The following is a 14,241-nucleotide window of genomic DNA, read 5'->3' as shown; positions in this document are numbered from 1 at the left end:
TTGTGCAGCATTGGTACCCCTGACATTTCAGGAAGGCTTTGACAAACCAGTACTGTATATGGACGGTACAGACGTGGAAAATTGTCCAAGCGTGAAGGGTAGTGAAATACCATGATGGAAATCTTTCAAACTAAATACAATGTGTGCCATGTTGCAATTATCATGAAACCCTGTTTCCTTGTCAAGGTCCTAGGATCTCCACGGGGGAGATGTTGCCGCACCTGCCAGACTCGAAAGACCAAAATATAGCTTGTGCTCTCAGCAAGAAGGCGACTCTGAGGCCATGTCCGAGACGTCTACATAAGGCGACAACTTATTCACCCAGAAGTTGCGGGAACTTTGGGGACTTCTCTGAGACATCTCCATAATGTCTCCACATCATCACTGGCAGGTCGCCATGGCTCTCCGTAGGGTCGTGGAGATGTCTTGGACACGTCGCCAATAAACTTAGTCCCTGCGACTTGCCCGCAACTAAGGAAACATTGCGGAGACGTCTCCAAAGACCAGTTTAAGACTGGAAAATGTTTCCGAAAAAATTGAACATGTTTGCTTCTCCCTTAACTCCAAGGAAACTGAGTCACCACTAGGTTGTCACCTGGTCTCCAAGCTAATGACATACCCATTCACTATCAACAAATTTCTCACCCTCTTCTATTGCATCAAATCTATAATAACATTCATGATTTTCATTCCCTAATATGGGATTAAGACACATTTCAAGTCACAAGACACATCGAGGACAAGAGCCCAAACAGCACCAAATCACATGTCTGTACGAGTTGTCCTTGTTCCACAGTGATACTTTGTGGGTATTAACAACAGGGTAACAGCAAGGGCAGTGTGTACAAATGCAAACTCCTGGTTGACCATCACGAGGGATGGGCTGTGTCTTTCCCCATCTTTTCCATTTCACTTCTTGGTTGACAGAGCTTGAGGTTATCAACAGTAACTGAAGTAATGCTAACTTGAGAAAAGGTTCCAGAAAATGAAAGTATAAGTGAAGACCTCATATTGGCCTGTTAATATTCTCATTCTACATACAGCACTGTGTTAATCATAGAACTACGTCTTTGTGGACATGAGAACTACTGAAGATATGATGCCCTTACCATCAATACTTTCTTGAGGACATCAATTACGTCTTCTCACTCTACATTTGTTCAGTAACTCCAAATCAGAACACCAATGTCATAATGAAGAACTAACTGTTCAACACTGATTTGGATCAATCAATTATAAGATGCTACATGCCACCTGTATGACAGGAGGCCACAAGGGTCTGTCATACATCCCCATAGAGGAAGTTTTAGTGGTTGTATGTAGAAGCTGGTGACTGCTATAGACTGGTAGTGGTAGCCATCACTGATTATTTGATAGTAACTAGATAAGAATGGTATGTTTTGAGAACTGATAAGCACCATATCCCAGAAAACTGTTGCAGATGAAAAGACAAAAGTTCAACAACCAATTTCTACCCTAAACACATATCTGCTGGCACACATATCACAATACAAACTGTATTTAAGTCCCAAATGAAAAGAACCTTGATCCGGGCTGCATTGTCACAACTTTTCCATTTTTTACACAGTTACCCAGAGCTGAAGAGTTCATTTACAGCTGCTACCAGTGGATAGATCCCATTTACCTCATCTAAGCATCCCCTGAAGTTTGATAAGTTGACATGGCATGAAAATTTCTCATATATCAAGGGCACGCAGGATCTCCACATCCCCATCGTAGCCGTTATCTGGAATGGAATCTAGTCGCTTGCGGTAATCCTCAGGCAGCTTGTTTTGCTCCGCCCCTTTCCGTATTACCAAGAGGTACTGGGGTGATGGCTTCTCTTCGACGTAATGAATCATTTGGTAGGTCAAACAGGTGTACTTCACTCCCTCTTGTGACTGTACAGTGACCTGGAGTCTATCGTACACCTCGCCTCTCCCCTCCTGCCTGGAAATGAGCAGAGAAAAAGATTCAGTAAAGCAATCAATTTCGCATGAGCTTGCAGTGCAGAGTATAATCATTCATGCAGTGCAGCATTATTGGCACAGTTGTATGTCACTGTTAATCATAACAACAGCAAAAATGAAAATATTATAACTGAATATTTGTACATTGATAGAGACATTTGAATGCAATATTTAGACCGATATTCTTTGTTTTCTATAACTTGGGGCATTATTCAACAATTCCATCACTGGCATATTCATTTTGACCTTTTGAAGTTGACAATTCAATTCAATTCAATTCAATTCATTTATTTTTCATTCTTCTTTTTTCAACAAAACATAACGCATAATATATTTGGAATTACATCATAAACATAAACATTCGACTTTGTAAAAGATAAATGATACAAATAAACAAAAGAATGCATACTGGCAAAAAAGTACAAAGTTATGCTTCAATTGAGGAAAAAGAAAGAACTGAGAGGTCCACTAAAAAGCAAGCTTGTATGTTGTGAACCACTCAAAAAATGAACAAACTTATGAATTACTTATTTACAAATACTTATCACAGTTATAATTTACGACATTATCACTCCTGACAATTAGGCTTTTGACATTTTTATTTCTGGCATTATAACCTTCAACATTTTTCACAGGAACTGTTTTCAAGCAGTACAAAAAGACCTCACAATAGGTACACAAAAAGAGCATGAGAATCAGTGGAATTAAAGAAAAGTAATATTTGCCTTTGAACAGTAAAATTTGTCCATTACACACAAAACCAGCCACCACTGATATCAGCAATTAGGGATAAATAGAGTTTAATGCTTGAATTTCACAGTTATGCATTGCAACAGTTAATTGAATAATGTACAAAAAGGTTAATCTGTGGACAATTTTCTTGCTTAGAACCTTATCTTAGACTTTCAAATAATTGACTCCATTTTATGCAAAGATGTGAAGTGTTTTGTGCAAGTGAAATGTTTGCAGAAGTTTTAATCAAGCTGTGAATGTCTGCAATATTCAATTTCAAAATCATACAGAAATATTCATTCTGAATTCTTTTAACCATAACTATGAATTCATAAATGTATCTGGAAGCAAAAAAGTACAAAAGACAAGAAAAAAGTGTTCCTGTTATTGCTATAGGGATTAATTATTTTGACAGCAATCCTTAATTTCATAATGACCAAAGAAAGCATAAAGTGTGAGTTGAATGTATTCATGCCATGAACTTGCATTTTAAATCTTCTATTTGAAAGTGCTCAGATTAATGTGTCAAATTCAATTTGAAGGTGAAATTAATACGTAAACATCAAGTTTATGCTTTCAGATTTGGTTGTGTTTTTAATAGGTTTCGCTCATCAATTCATATCATATTCCACCTCTGTGAATTATACACCTCACCATATATATAGGCACTGTGTTTAGACAATTTCTGATAAAACTGCACATGGACTGTACAAGGTTGTAACTGAATGAAAGACAGTGGATTCATAATTTCATCTACAAAAGTGGATATTTTTGCACGACTAATTTTTCGCGCTGAGCCACGTACACGTAAGAAGAGTTTCACGTGTTTTCAATTCTGGGGAATCAAGAATACCAACTACTGGAACATATGGCAAGCAAAAACATTTGTGTGATTTTTACTTTTGTGTTAGTTTCTGGTTGCATGAAATGCCCCAAAATTTCAACACCACAAAAATTTCCACTTTCACTTACGGAATGCAGAAGTCTACGCTCTAACAATTTTTTTTTTCCATGTTGTGGCTAACTGAAACAAAGAACTCTATCCCCATTACTATCCATCGGGGGGGGGGGGGGGGTGGGTCACAAAGAATTTAAGTTGCTCTTAAAAGTTATCATCAACTTAGAATTATGATGTGCTGTGTTTGCTTACAGTAATATTCTAACTTCCTAATGAAAATAGAAATTTTGAGACTACGTCTTGCAGCTATCACTCCTATGCAAATTGAAATACATGTATGTGACAAAGGAATTGGGCCAAATGCATAAACGCTAGCAATTGCTTGTGCTAGCCTTTTACTCGAATCCGTATGCATAAAAACGAGCAATTGCTTGCGAGCAGAAGCTTTCGCTGGCAAGTACAAGCAGTTGCTTGCTGTCCGCAAGCAATTGCTTAGAGACCAGGCATTTGCTTAAAAACGTATGCATAAAACATACCTTTTGCTAGTTCTTGCTAGCAATTGCTTACGATTTTCCAAGCTCTATAAAATGAGCTTGAGCTTTTGCTTAGCTGGGACGTTCCCTTTTAAGTATCATTTTCATATTCATGAAAAAAAAAAACCACACTTGTGAAGGAGTGGTATAAATCTACAAGAAATTACTCATAAGTAGAGTAAAAAACTTTTTCATTTCAACATCGGGAATTTTTAGTGGTTAGCACGTAAAATGTGATGAAAAAAAGGTTGGATGTCTGACTTCGGTGGAGAGCAAAGAGACCCACTCCACGTGCGATCTGGAAGATCCGGGCTGCTGTAAGCAGTGATGGGAATCAGCCAGTAAGACGTGTGTGTATACTTGTGTGTGTGCTTCCGTGTGTGCATTTATGAGTGTCATTTCATAGCTCTTCTGCTATGTCAGGAAATGTTTCTGCACACACATGCCCTTTCAAATACATGCTGCCACACTCCTTTGTTCTTGTGTTCGCACAGGCGTGACGACCCTTTTGTTGAAAACGCAAGCAATTGCTTGTGCGGGTCAAGCAATAGTATAAGCACAAGCAAAAGTTTATGCATATGGATTTAAGCAATTGCTTGAGCTAGATCTTCTGCTAGACGAGCTTGTGCTTTTGCTTGAAGCAATTGCTTACAAGCAATTGCTTGTTTTATGCATTTGGCCCAGAGCCTGTAAATTTGATAACAATACAAGGGAGATTCTGAAAATATCAAATAAAACTGAACAGGTACATTATGTGGCATAGGCCTACTATGATTTCAAGTTGATCTGTTGCATTAAAGGATGCAATCAAGTCAGATAATCAAACATATTTCAAGTATCAGTCAATTGACATCAATCAAGTATTCAGAAACTTACGTTTGATTTTCTGACTTACATGTATGTTCCACATTAACTTTTATGCAACTAGGCCCTAGATCCCTAACATTGTGGTAGGGTGCTTAACAAAGCAAAATATGGCAATTAATGAAAACTGTTAAAAATTCAGCCCCAATCTGATCTCCTGTGTTTAATAGTGTCAGAAAAGGCATCTGTTCTCACTCGTCAAGACTAGGCAGGTCGGACTGCTTCAAGCGCCACACAACGCCCCACACGGTATCCCCCTCACTCTCCATGATACTAGCTGCACCTCCGTGCCATCTGCTGCCGATGGTCCCACTAAAGCAAAGCTTGTAGTTCTTCATAAGGGGGGGGGGGGGGGGAGAGAAAAAAAAAACAATGACGAGAGAGAAGAGAATGCAAATACTTGCATGAGAACATTGCATGTACAAAGATAGCATTTTAATACAACGGTATCTGATGGCATGGCTTCTTATCTTTTTGTATCTTCTGGTACCTGACAGACTGAAGGATACTCCTTCAGTCTTGATTGTAATCTCTCGGAAGAATTTCGCTTATAGGTAACCATCCCCTTTTATCTGTGCAAAAGACTATTTCAAGATAGAACTGAGAACCCATAAGCCACTTTCTTGGTCAGATGAAATCCACATACATCATACATTTTGTTCTTTTCCCTGATAACATTAGCCACACTTTTGTTAGGAGAGTAGCCATACCACTGCATCAGGAAATACAGATGCCAGGTACTTCAGAAAGTTTGCAAAATAATTTCTTTCTCTTCTCTTCTTCACCTTCTCAAACTATGCTATGAAGCACTTGCTTGGCAATATCAAAACCTTAAAATTGAGGTCACTATTCTGCACAAATACAGATAAAATCAGGGAGAAAAACCCAGCTTCAATGACACTGCCTCTCAGTTGCTGACCTACAGTGTGAGATTTAAGTTAAATTTTAAATCAAATTGTCAACATGAGGCCTACATATAAGATTTGTGGCATTGTGGGCGACCCCATTGCAGTGCAGTGACCAGTTGGGGCCACATAGGTCCCTATCTATTATAGGAAATTTGTAGTGAAAAATGAGACTGGTACAGAAGGAAACATCATCTAAGCACAGTGGCGGATCCGGGGGGGGGGGGGGGGGGGGGGGGGGGGGGGGGGGGGGGGGGGGGGCGCAACCGGCGCACGCCCCCCTTTAATTTTCGTTAAAAACAAAGAAAATAAAAAGAAAAAAACTGCAATGAAACCCGGAAGTGGCACCAGAAATATTAGTCACCCCCCCCCCCCCCCCTTTTACAGAATTCCTGGATCCGCCCCTGAAGCACACTTTTTTTAGTCTTTCCATATCACTCATGAGTCATTATATTTTAGTATGAGTGATGCATGGAACTTTAGACTAGAAAACGGGAGCTAGCTTTAAAGGACAAGTTCACCTTCATAAACGTAAGAATTGAAAGAATGCAACAATATTAGTAGAACACATCAGTGAAAGTTTGAGGAAAATTGGACAATCGATGCAAAAGTTATGAATTTTTTAAATTTTTGTGTTGGAACCGCTGGATGAGGAGACTACTACAGCTTGTGAGTCATAATGCATACAACAGTATAAGGAAAATGTTAAGAAAATTCAACATATTTTCACTTTTTTCGCATAATAAAAGAGCACTTGACTTGCCTCTTTCTAAAGGCAGGGGGAATAATATTACCCATAACATTTGTCGGTAACGAGTCGGGGGAATGTGTACTTTTTTCAAAAGATGAAATTTTGTGAAACTCTCTTTATATGTTCCTTATATTGTTGTACGCATGTGACATCTAAGTTATTCACACACTGCAATAGTCTTCTCATCCAGCGGTTACTGCACAAAAACTTCAAAAATTCATAACTTTTGAACAGATTGTCCGATTTTCCTCAAACTTTCAATGATGTGTTTTACTGATATTGCTACATTCTCTCAATCCTAAGTTATGTAGATGAAGGTGAACTTGTCTTTTAATACTCTGCCTCTGGAGCTCTCTTACTGTCTGCTTAGTCCTGCTTTAGATCATATTTCCTTCTGTGATTGACTTTCTTAATTATATTTGGCCCTGGGGATTAATTAAACCCTTCCACGACATCATAACCAAACAAAATAACCCAACCCCATGGCATTGGCATTGGCATTGGCATCGGCCATTCATTGCCAGAAGAATCTGTCAAAGCGTGTTATGTACCAGGTGGCAGCTAGCAGCTACTAAGTATCACATTGTCACCACACACCACACACACGAACACGTACAGCCCAGCTTGGCTGGACTGGTGGTCTCGAGACCCAAGCCTGCCACCCCGGTCACCTGGAAAAAGGTACTAGGTAGTGGGGTGTCATGCAGGCGCAGGATGCATACATATATATGGGGGTCGATCGGTTTCCTTACCGTCAAACACGCAACATCAACGAAAACCGCTGTGGGATTTTTCAGCTGAATCCTCTCGCGCAAAAGGTTGCTTCCAAATCCAAAATACAGAAACGTATCGTCTGCACTGGCCTCCATATCAAACCAACAGCCGAACTGAGCAAAGAATCAGAGCTATTATGAGATGTGAACAGAGGGTCACAAGCAAGCTAGCTACGGTACTGCATGTAGCTACTGTGGTCTAAAGAGTAGGCGCAAGCACCATGTACCAGCCCGGTGTCCGCCGGGCTCGGCTCGGCTCGGTGCCTAGCTGTGCAGGTGCGCAATGACGCGGGAGCAGTGAACTGTATGAAAGTGCACCTGTTTCGATTGGTTGCAGAACGAACCCGTGCTCATGCTCGGAAGATGAGTGCATTGATCACCTCCCTGCGAGGATCAAGTTTACGGCTTTGATGATTGTGTATTAATAGGGACTGTACGTACAGTACTGGTTGAGGTGGGAGTTCATGTTTTTAACATTCCTAAGTGAGATAATGAGAAACCTTTTGTAAAATATGAAAGAGCAAGTAATTTTAAAAAGGATTTGGTGAGAATTGGTTTTCAAATGGCTGAGATACCCCATCCAAATACAGTTGTAGTGATAATAATAAAAGGCGACATGCCACGCCTTTTATAAGGATCTCTTTGCTTCACCTTGTTATTGGATATAAACTCGGCCATTTCAAAACCGATTTTCATCAAATAAACTTTGATACCCCTTAGAATTGCATGCTCTCTGACATTTCAAAGCGTGTTTTTTGAATATCTCGCAAACCGTTAAAAGCTAAATCATCACCTCGCGACCAGAACTGTTCACACCCCTTAATCCCCAAGTGTCGACAAAAAGCGGTCAATTTAGGAATGCCTATCATGACAGAGGTTGACAGATTGAGAAAAGCACCAGTAAACATCATTTTATTATTATTATTGTTATTATTATTATCATTATTATTATTATTATTATTATTATTATTATTATTATTATTATTATTATTATTATTATTATTATTATTATTATTAACAGGTAGCGCCATCAGTCCTGTAAACGAAAAAAAAAAAATGACTGGTGAACACACTAACAAAATTACTGGCATCCCAGTTATTTGATAAACGAGCAATATGATGCCCCCCGATATAAAGCTGTGAATTGAGTGCAACTCACGTTTTTGATCAGACTCTTTAAAGGTATGGTATACAGAGCTCGGTTGAGACACTGCTACAGGTTTTGAACGATCTTTTTTATTTTATGATGATGATTCTTTTTTTTTATATAATGAGAAACATCTTATGACATGAGAGAGCTAATTCTAGAGGAATTCAGCGTTTGAAAATTGGTTTTAAAATGACTCAGACATCAAAAGCAAAGCAATCCTAATAAAAGGTGGTGGAAACCACCTTTTTTTTTATTAGGATCGCTTTGTTTTACTTCGTTTTTGGATACTACTTAGCCATATAAAACCGATTTTCATCAAATGAACTCTGAATTCCTTTTAGAATTGTATGCTCTTTAACATTACATAAAGTGGTTTCTAAACTTCTTGAAAAAAGTTAAAGGCTGTCTCTCTCACACCTCCCTGCCTCAACCAATAACCCTACTGTACCATCCTTTTAAGAAATCCACTCAAAAAATTTTATCAATTTCATTAGAAAGAGGAAAAAATCCAGTGCAGATCAGTGCAAAAATGATCAAAATCGGCTAAGAAATACTAGTTATGACATTTCGATTTTTTTTTCTTGGAAAACACTTCTTGACAAGTCGTTATTAATATTCAAATCATACAAAAGTTGGTGACGTCTGGATGCTCTCGCAACATCTTATTTATTTCATAAACATGAATGAAGAAAATCCCATATTTCAGTTGTACAAATATAAAGCTTGCCTCAAAATAAAAAAGGACATATGTTAACTCTGATAATTACATTTTGGTGTGGGAATATGTTTTTACCTGTAAAACCTAAAAGTAACAATTTTCCCGAATTTCAGTTTATCATAACATATTCATATAAAAACTTATGAGGGCATGACATCATTAAATCACTCTTTTGAATATTCATAAGGACTGATCACGAAACGTTTTCCGAAGAAATGTGAAATTTCAAAATGTCACTGGATATTCCCTTATCCGATTTTATTCATTTTTTAACCTTCTGTAGGGATTTTTCCCTCTTTCTTTTTGTATAGAGTTTATTTGATTTGGGGTATGATTTCCTGTTTAATATGTCCTGCTATATATGAAGGCCACTTGTGTCACACCATTATTTTTTTTTTTTGTAAACTGTATAGGATTTTTGTTTATGTGCTATAGCTAATAACAGTCAGTGACTGCATGTGCAGCATCGAAGAATCATAGTTATATGGAAGAGTCTCGTATCTTAAAGACTATAATTATGCACCTATTGGCATAAATGTGATGAGATTGCATGATTTTTTTTTCAATTCCCATGACTGTTACCTGCAAGAGACACACATGCACCATTTAACGTTAATAACCTAATAACTTTGTAACGCTAATTGTTGCATTTATGTGCATGATGTATGTACGACCTTTTGGGGGAAAACACACACACACACACACACACACACACACACACACACACACACACACATACACATACACATACACACACACACAGAGGGAAGCTTTTAGCTTACAACAGGCTCTTCAATCTTGGAAAAAAAAGAAAAGTTATAAAAGCATACAAACAAACCAACAAACAAGTAATAAGCAAAACAAGGTCGGAGAGGTGTTTTGTTGATAATTTTTTAGGCCTAATTAAATTGGTCGCGTTGTAATTGTTTTGTTTCATTAAGATTGATACGCACCGAACAACACCGAAACCTGGGAGGTGGAAAGTGCTGAATGAGACGAGGGTCAAGTCCAGCAACTACATGTAAAGTTTAAGGCCTATTACATCTTGCAAAGTAGATACAATTCATGCAGATGAACAGAGTAAATTCAGTTGATCATATAAAGGACCGTTAAGATAAGAATATTATGGAATATCAAAATTCTGCATATTAATTATTTTCACCTACCACTTACAATAAGTAGCCATAGAAGTATATAGAATAAGGTGAGGTGATAGTCATCGTATAATAATCTCTCACACTGTGATTTTGCACTTGGTTGTCCGGGCCACGGGGTCAAAGCGAATGTCGGTGCGTATCAATATGAATCCTGTTTTTGTCATTAATTTATATTAACTATGATACTTATCCGTTCCATCATTACCGTTACAATAATAACAACACAAATAAGAATATCTGTACAGTTTTTATATTGTTTTGAATTCATTACAAAATCTTAGATTAAAGGAAGACTTATCAGTGCCTATATAATTATCATCACCTCACCTTTGAATGCAGTTCGATTTTAAAGAAAACATATATGAAACCAAAAGATCCCATCATTTTCTGACTTTACATGCTATTACAGGCAGGACTCGACATTCGCTTTGACCCCGTGGCCCGGACGCACTAAAATTCCAAACCTTAGTGCAATGTTTAAAGATATATATTTATCTCAAACTCCATGCAGCATTCACTAATATCCTACCCGTTATGCAGCTGATTAAATCCCAAACTTATATTATAGCCGAAAATCCATAAAACATTATGGACCTGGTGTTTGAAACTCAATGTCTGAGGATCTAAGACACAGCGTTTCTCTTCGCAGTTTTAAATCATCTTTAAAAAAAAAATGTTTTTCGAGGAATCAGTGGTAATAATCCCACTTGTTAACTTCTATTGTATACATTTCAGTTATATCTTCACTGTTGTTGCTCATTTCACTATTTAAGCTCGAATGCTCAATATATGAAATTGCTTATGGGTAATCATTTTTTCTTCAATATGATTAGAAGATCTGAGTTCCAATCCTTCAAACACTAATCTCTTTTCTCCCTTCTCTCTACTTCAGGCATCCCCTTCTCTGTCCTTCGTATTTAGTTTCGTCCTTTGTATTCCATCCGGCCACTGTACATAAGAAATTACAGGCTGAAGTGACATTTTTTTTTTTTTTTTTTTGGTCCTCCTTCAGTTCCAATCAGAATTTCAATCTTTCTTATGTACTGGTATCATGCTATCTGAGACCGTCATCTCTGTCAAGCACATTGTTTATTGATGACGGTCTCCGCAACTTGTATACCTTAAGATATATATTGTGATTTTGGTCACCACGTATTATAGGGATGTCATTTCCTTTGTGTACCCGTATGTCCATATTAGATTAGAAGTCCACGATTTTGTCATTTATATTGTGTATTTGTATGTATTTCTGTTAACAATAACATGGTAATAAAATCAAACTGAACTGAAACTAAAACTGAAACTTTCCAAATAAGCTTTACGAATTTTTAACAATTATGATATAATCGTAAGAGCAATGATGACAGGGAAGACTTGGATTCCAACTACAACTATACCTGATGATAACACTAATAAGTGATAGCAATGATAATAGATTCTGATCATGATGATATCAGTATATGTTGGGATCATGCCCAATAAAGGCAGAGGAGATGAAGAAGGGGAAGGATCGAGGAGGAGAAGAAGAAAAATCGCGATATAGGGTGAATAGCAACAATGCCATTACGTTATCGTTAGGTTTAGTCCTTTTCTTCTTTTTTTAGGTCCGTAAAAAAATAAAAGTTAAAATTACTATAGTAGACTATCCATCACTGTTTCAACTCAAACTGGGTCACTAGGCTACTGAATCCAATATAGGACATGAAAACGATATCACGATATGAATATTCATTATCAGTATGACAAATATGCATATTCATGACCTAATACGTTTGGTGTATGTAAATTTATTCACGCGTATTTTGTACATTCCCACACTCTTCTTACGTGTCTTTTGTTTTGTTCGCTCCAGACTTTTGTTTTGAAAATGGGCAAAGTAACGAGAATCAAGAATATCAAAAAGATGGTTGTGAAGCAGTGTCCGAATTGTGAGAACCAGGTAAGACGAACAGTGTTTTTTGTTTGAAAGGTGTCTGTGTTTGCGCTCGTATTTACTGCGATTGGTCCTTCATCGAAACCTACTAGGAAATAATGAAGAGAATAGTCCCATATATTCGTTTTCTTGTAGGTTTTTTCCTCCCCCCCCCCCCCCTCTCTCTCTTTCAATTCATATCTGCAAAGTCTTGTCTGATCGGATCCTGAGCTACGCGCGTGTGTTGTTGGCATGAATATATGATATGCATACAGGGCGCTCCGCCTACGGCTGACGGAGGAGATGAAAGAAGAAAGAAAGAAAGAGGTGTCACTGACAGGAGCGAGCGATGAATGTGTTGTTAATATTAATAAAAAGGAGAATTTGCCACAAACAATACCAAACAGCAATTCTCTCACTTCCTCTTGCCATTATGGCTTGCTTCCTTCATTGGCATTTGTTTGTTTACCAAATGAAGCCTGTCATTGTGTCTAAATTCTTAGTCTACTTAGGAGTCTCGTCTCTAAATTGGACATTCTCATTTTTATAGTCACTACTTTCAATACACTACTAGTAGTACTAGATATCTAGTACTAGACGAGACAAGACTAAGATTCAATAGAATTTAGAGAGATGGCTAGTCATGTCCTTGTAACTGCTGGACAAGTTGAACTAGTCTATTTACATCTCAATGTTTGGCTCGCGGCTTATCAACCATAGTCAAAGACCTCACATAATGTATTAGGGTGCCCCGGCAGTGTATCAACCTGTCTATTTCCATTTCAACAGTATCACTTAGTCGAATGCCAGGGTGTAATGGGCCAATATACTTAAGATTTAATTTGTGTCAAGCCATGTAAATGTAAACAACGTATGGAAAAAGTTGCGAGAAAACAGAATATTTCGCGATAACAACATAACCACCGTGGTGGTAGTGCATGGTAGTGTCATTTATCAAATCGCTCACATTGTGCATTTGCTGATCCCTGTGATGTAGCCTGAAGGTCATGAGTGATGAATACAATTACAAAGTAGAGTTCAGAATTAGACAGTTTCACTGGACTACATGCATATTGAGGCAGAAATTTAGTGTGTCTGTTGCAATGTTGGTCCAGTTGGTAAACTCCAGCTCACTCTTCCACTTCCAGCCCTTTAACAGAGAAAAAAAAATATGATAGAATTTAAAAAGTTGCGGTAACTAATATTTCATTAGTTTATCAAAATTTGTCAGGGGGGAAATAAAAGGCTTAAAATTTCTTGATCATGCCCAGAAAATGGCTCAAATAGTATGGATGCGTGAAGAAAAGGCGAATTCAGCATTCTGTACTGATCAAAGATCTTGAGTATTCATTATCTACTGTAAGTTTGTAATTTATTTCACCTCAGGAGTCTTGACACAGTTTGTTACATGTACAGTCAGCCTTGCTGAAGTCGGCTTCGCGTAAGTCGAATACATGTGTAATCATCTAACTAGTCGAAGGTCTTTTAAAGTTCTCTTTATATTCTATCGATTTTAATCCCTCATGAGTATAAATTTCTCTAAGTTGAAGCTTTTTCATTAGCCCAAATAGATTCAACTTAGGCAAGGTTGACTGGAGGCCTACACTTGTGTTTGTTTGCTCAAATTTGCTTCTTCACATCACTGGGTTATACCGTATGCTGTAGACAAAACAAAATACAATGTCTAGTGTAAATCAAACACCCTGAAACACTGATAATGTGTACTTCTACTAAATTAACAAGTGTCACTTGATACAGTGTGTACCAGTTATACTTTATATCATTGACCAAAACTCTGATTTCAAGAACCAAATGGTATGATATAAATATGTCGATGTAAAAACATGAAGAGAAAAGGCTTGAATTCAACTGTGTTAT

General features: G+C 37.7%; 2 protein-coding genes across 2 annotated transcripts in view; one reads left to right on the top strand and one right to left on the bottom strand.

The window, feature by feature from the left end:
- Positions 1–1,697: 1,697 nt before the first annotated feature.
- LOC139720081 (gamma-glutamylcyclotransferase-like) lies at positions 1,698–5,266 on the bottom strand. The gene is made up of 2 exons (XM_071631450.1): positions 5,193–5,266; positions 1,698–1,950 (listed from the first exon to the last, which is right to left on the bottom strand). The coding sequence occupies exons 1-2, from the start codon at positions 5,264–5,266 to the stop codon at positions 1,698–1,700; spliced, it is 327 nt and encodes a 108-aa protein (XP_071487551.1).
- A 7,052-nt stretch (positions 5,267–12,318) lies between these two features.
- LOC139720047 (UPF0547 protein C16orf87 homolog) overlaps positions 12,319–14,241 on the top strand; it is a 40,374-nt gene continuing 38,451 nt past the window's right edge. Inside the window, exon 1 of the mRNA XM_071631420.1 lies at positions 12,319–12,390. Within this exon, the coding sequence (XP_071487521.1) occupies positions 12,319–12,390 (72 nt within the window). The remainder of the gene's footprint in view (positions 12,391–14,241) is intronic.

The sequence above is a fragment of the Diadema antillarum genome, unplaced genomic scaffold (genome assembly GCF_040938485.1).
Source record: "Diadema antillarum isolate AM-2024a unplaced genomic scaffold, OU_Dant_1.0 scf00000120, whole genome shotgun sequence".
Taxonomy (NCBI): Eukaryota; Metazoa; Echinodermata; class Echinoidea; order Diadematoida; family Diadematidae; genus Diadema; species Diadema antillarum.
This window is presented reverse-complemented; position numbering and strand designations above follow the sequence as displayed.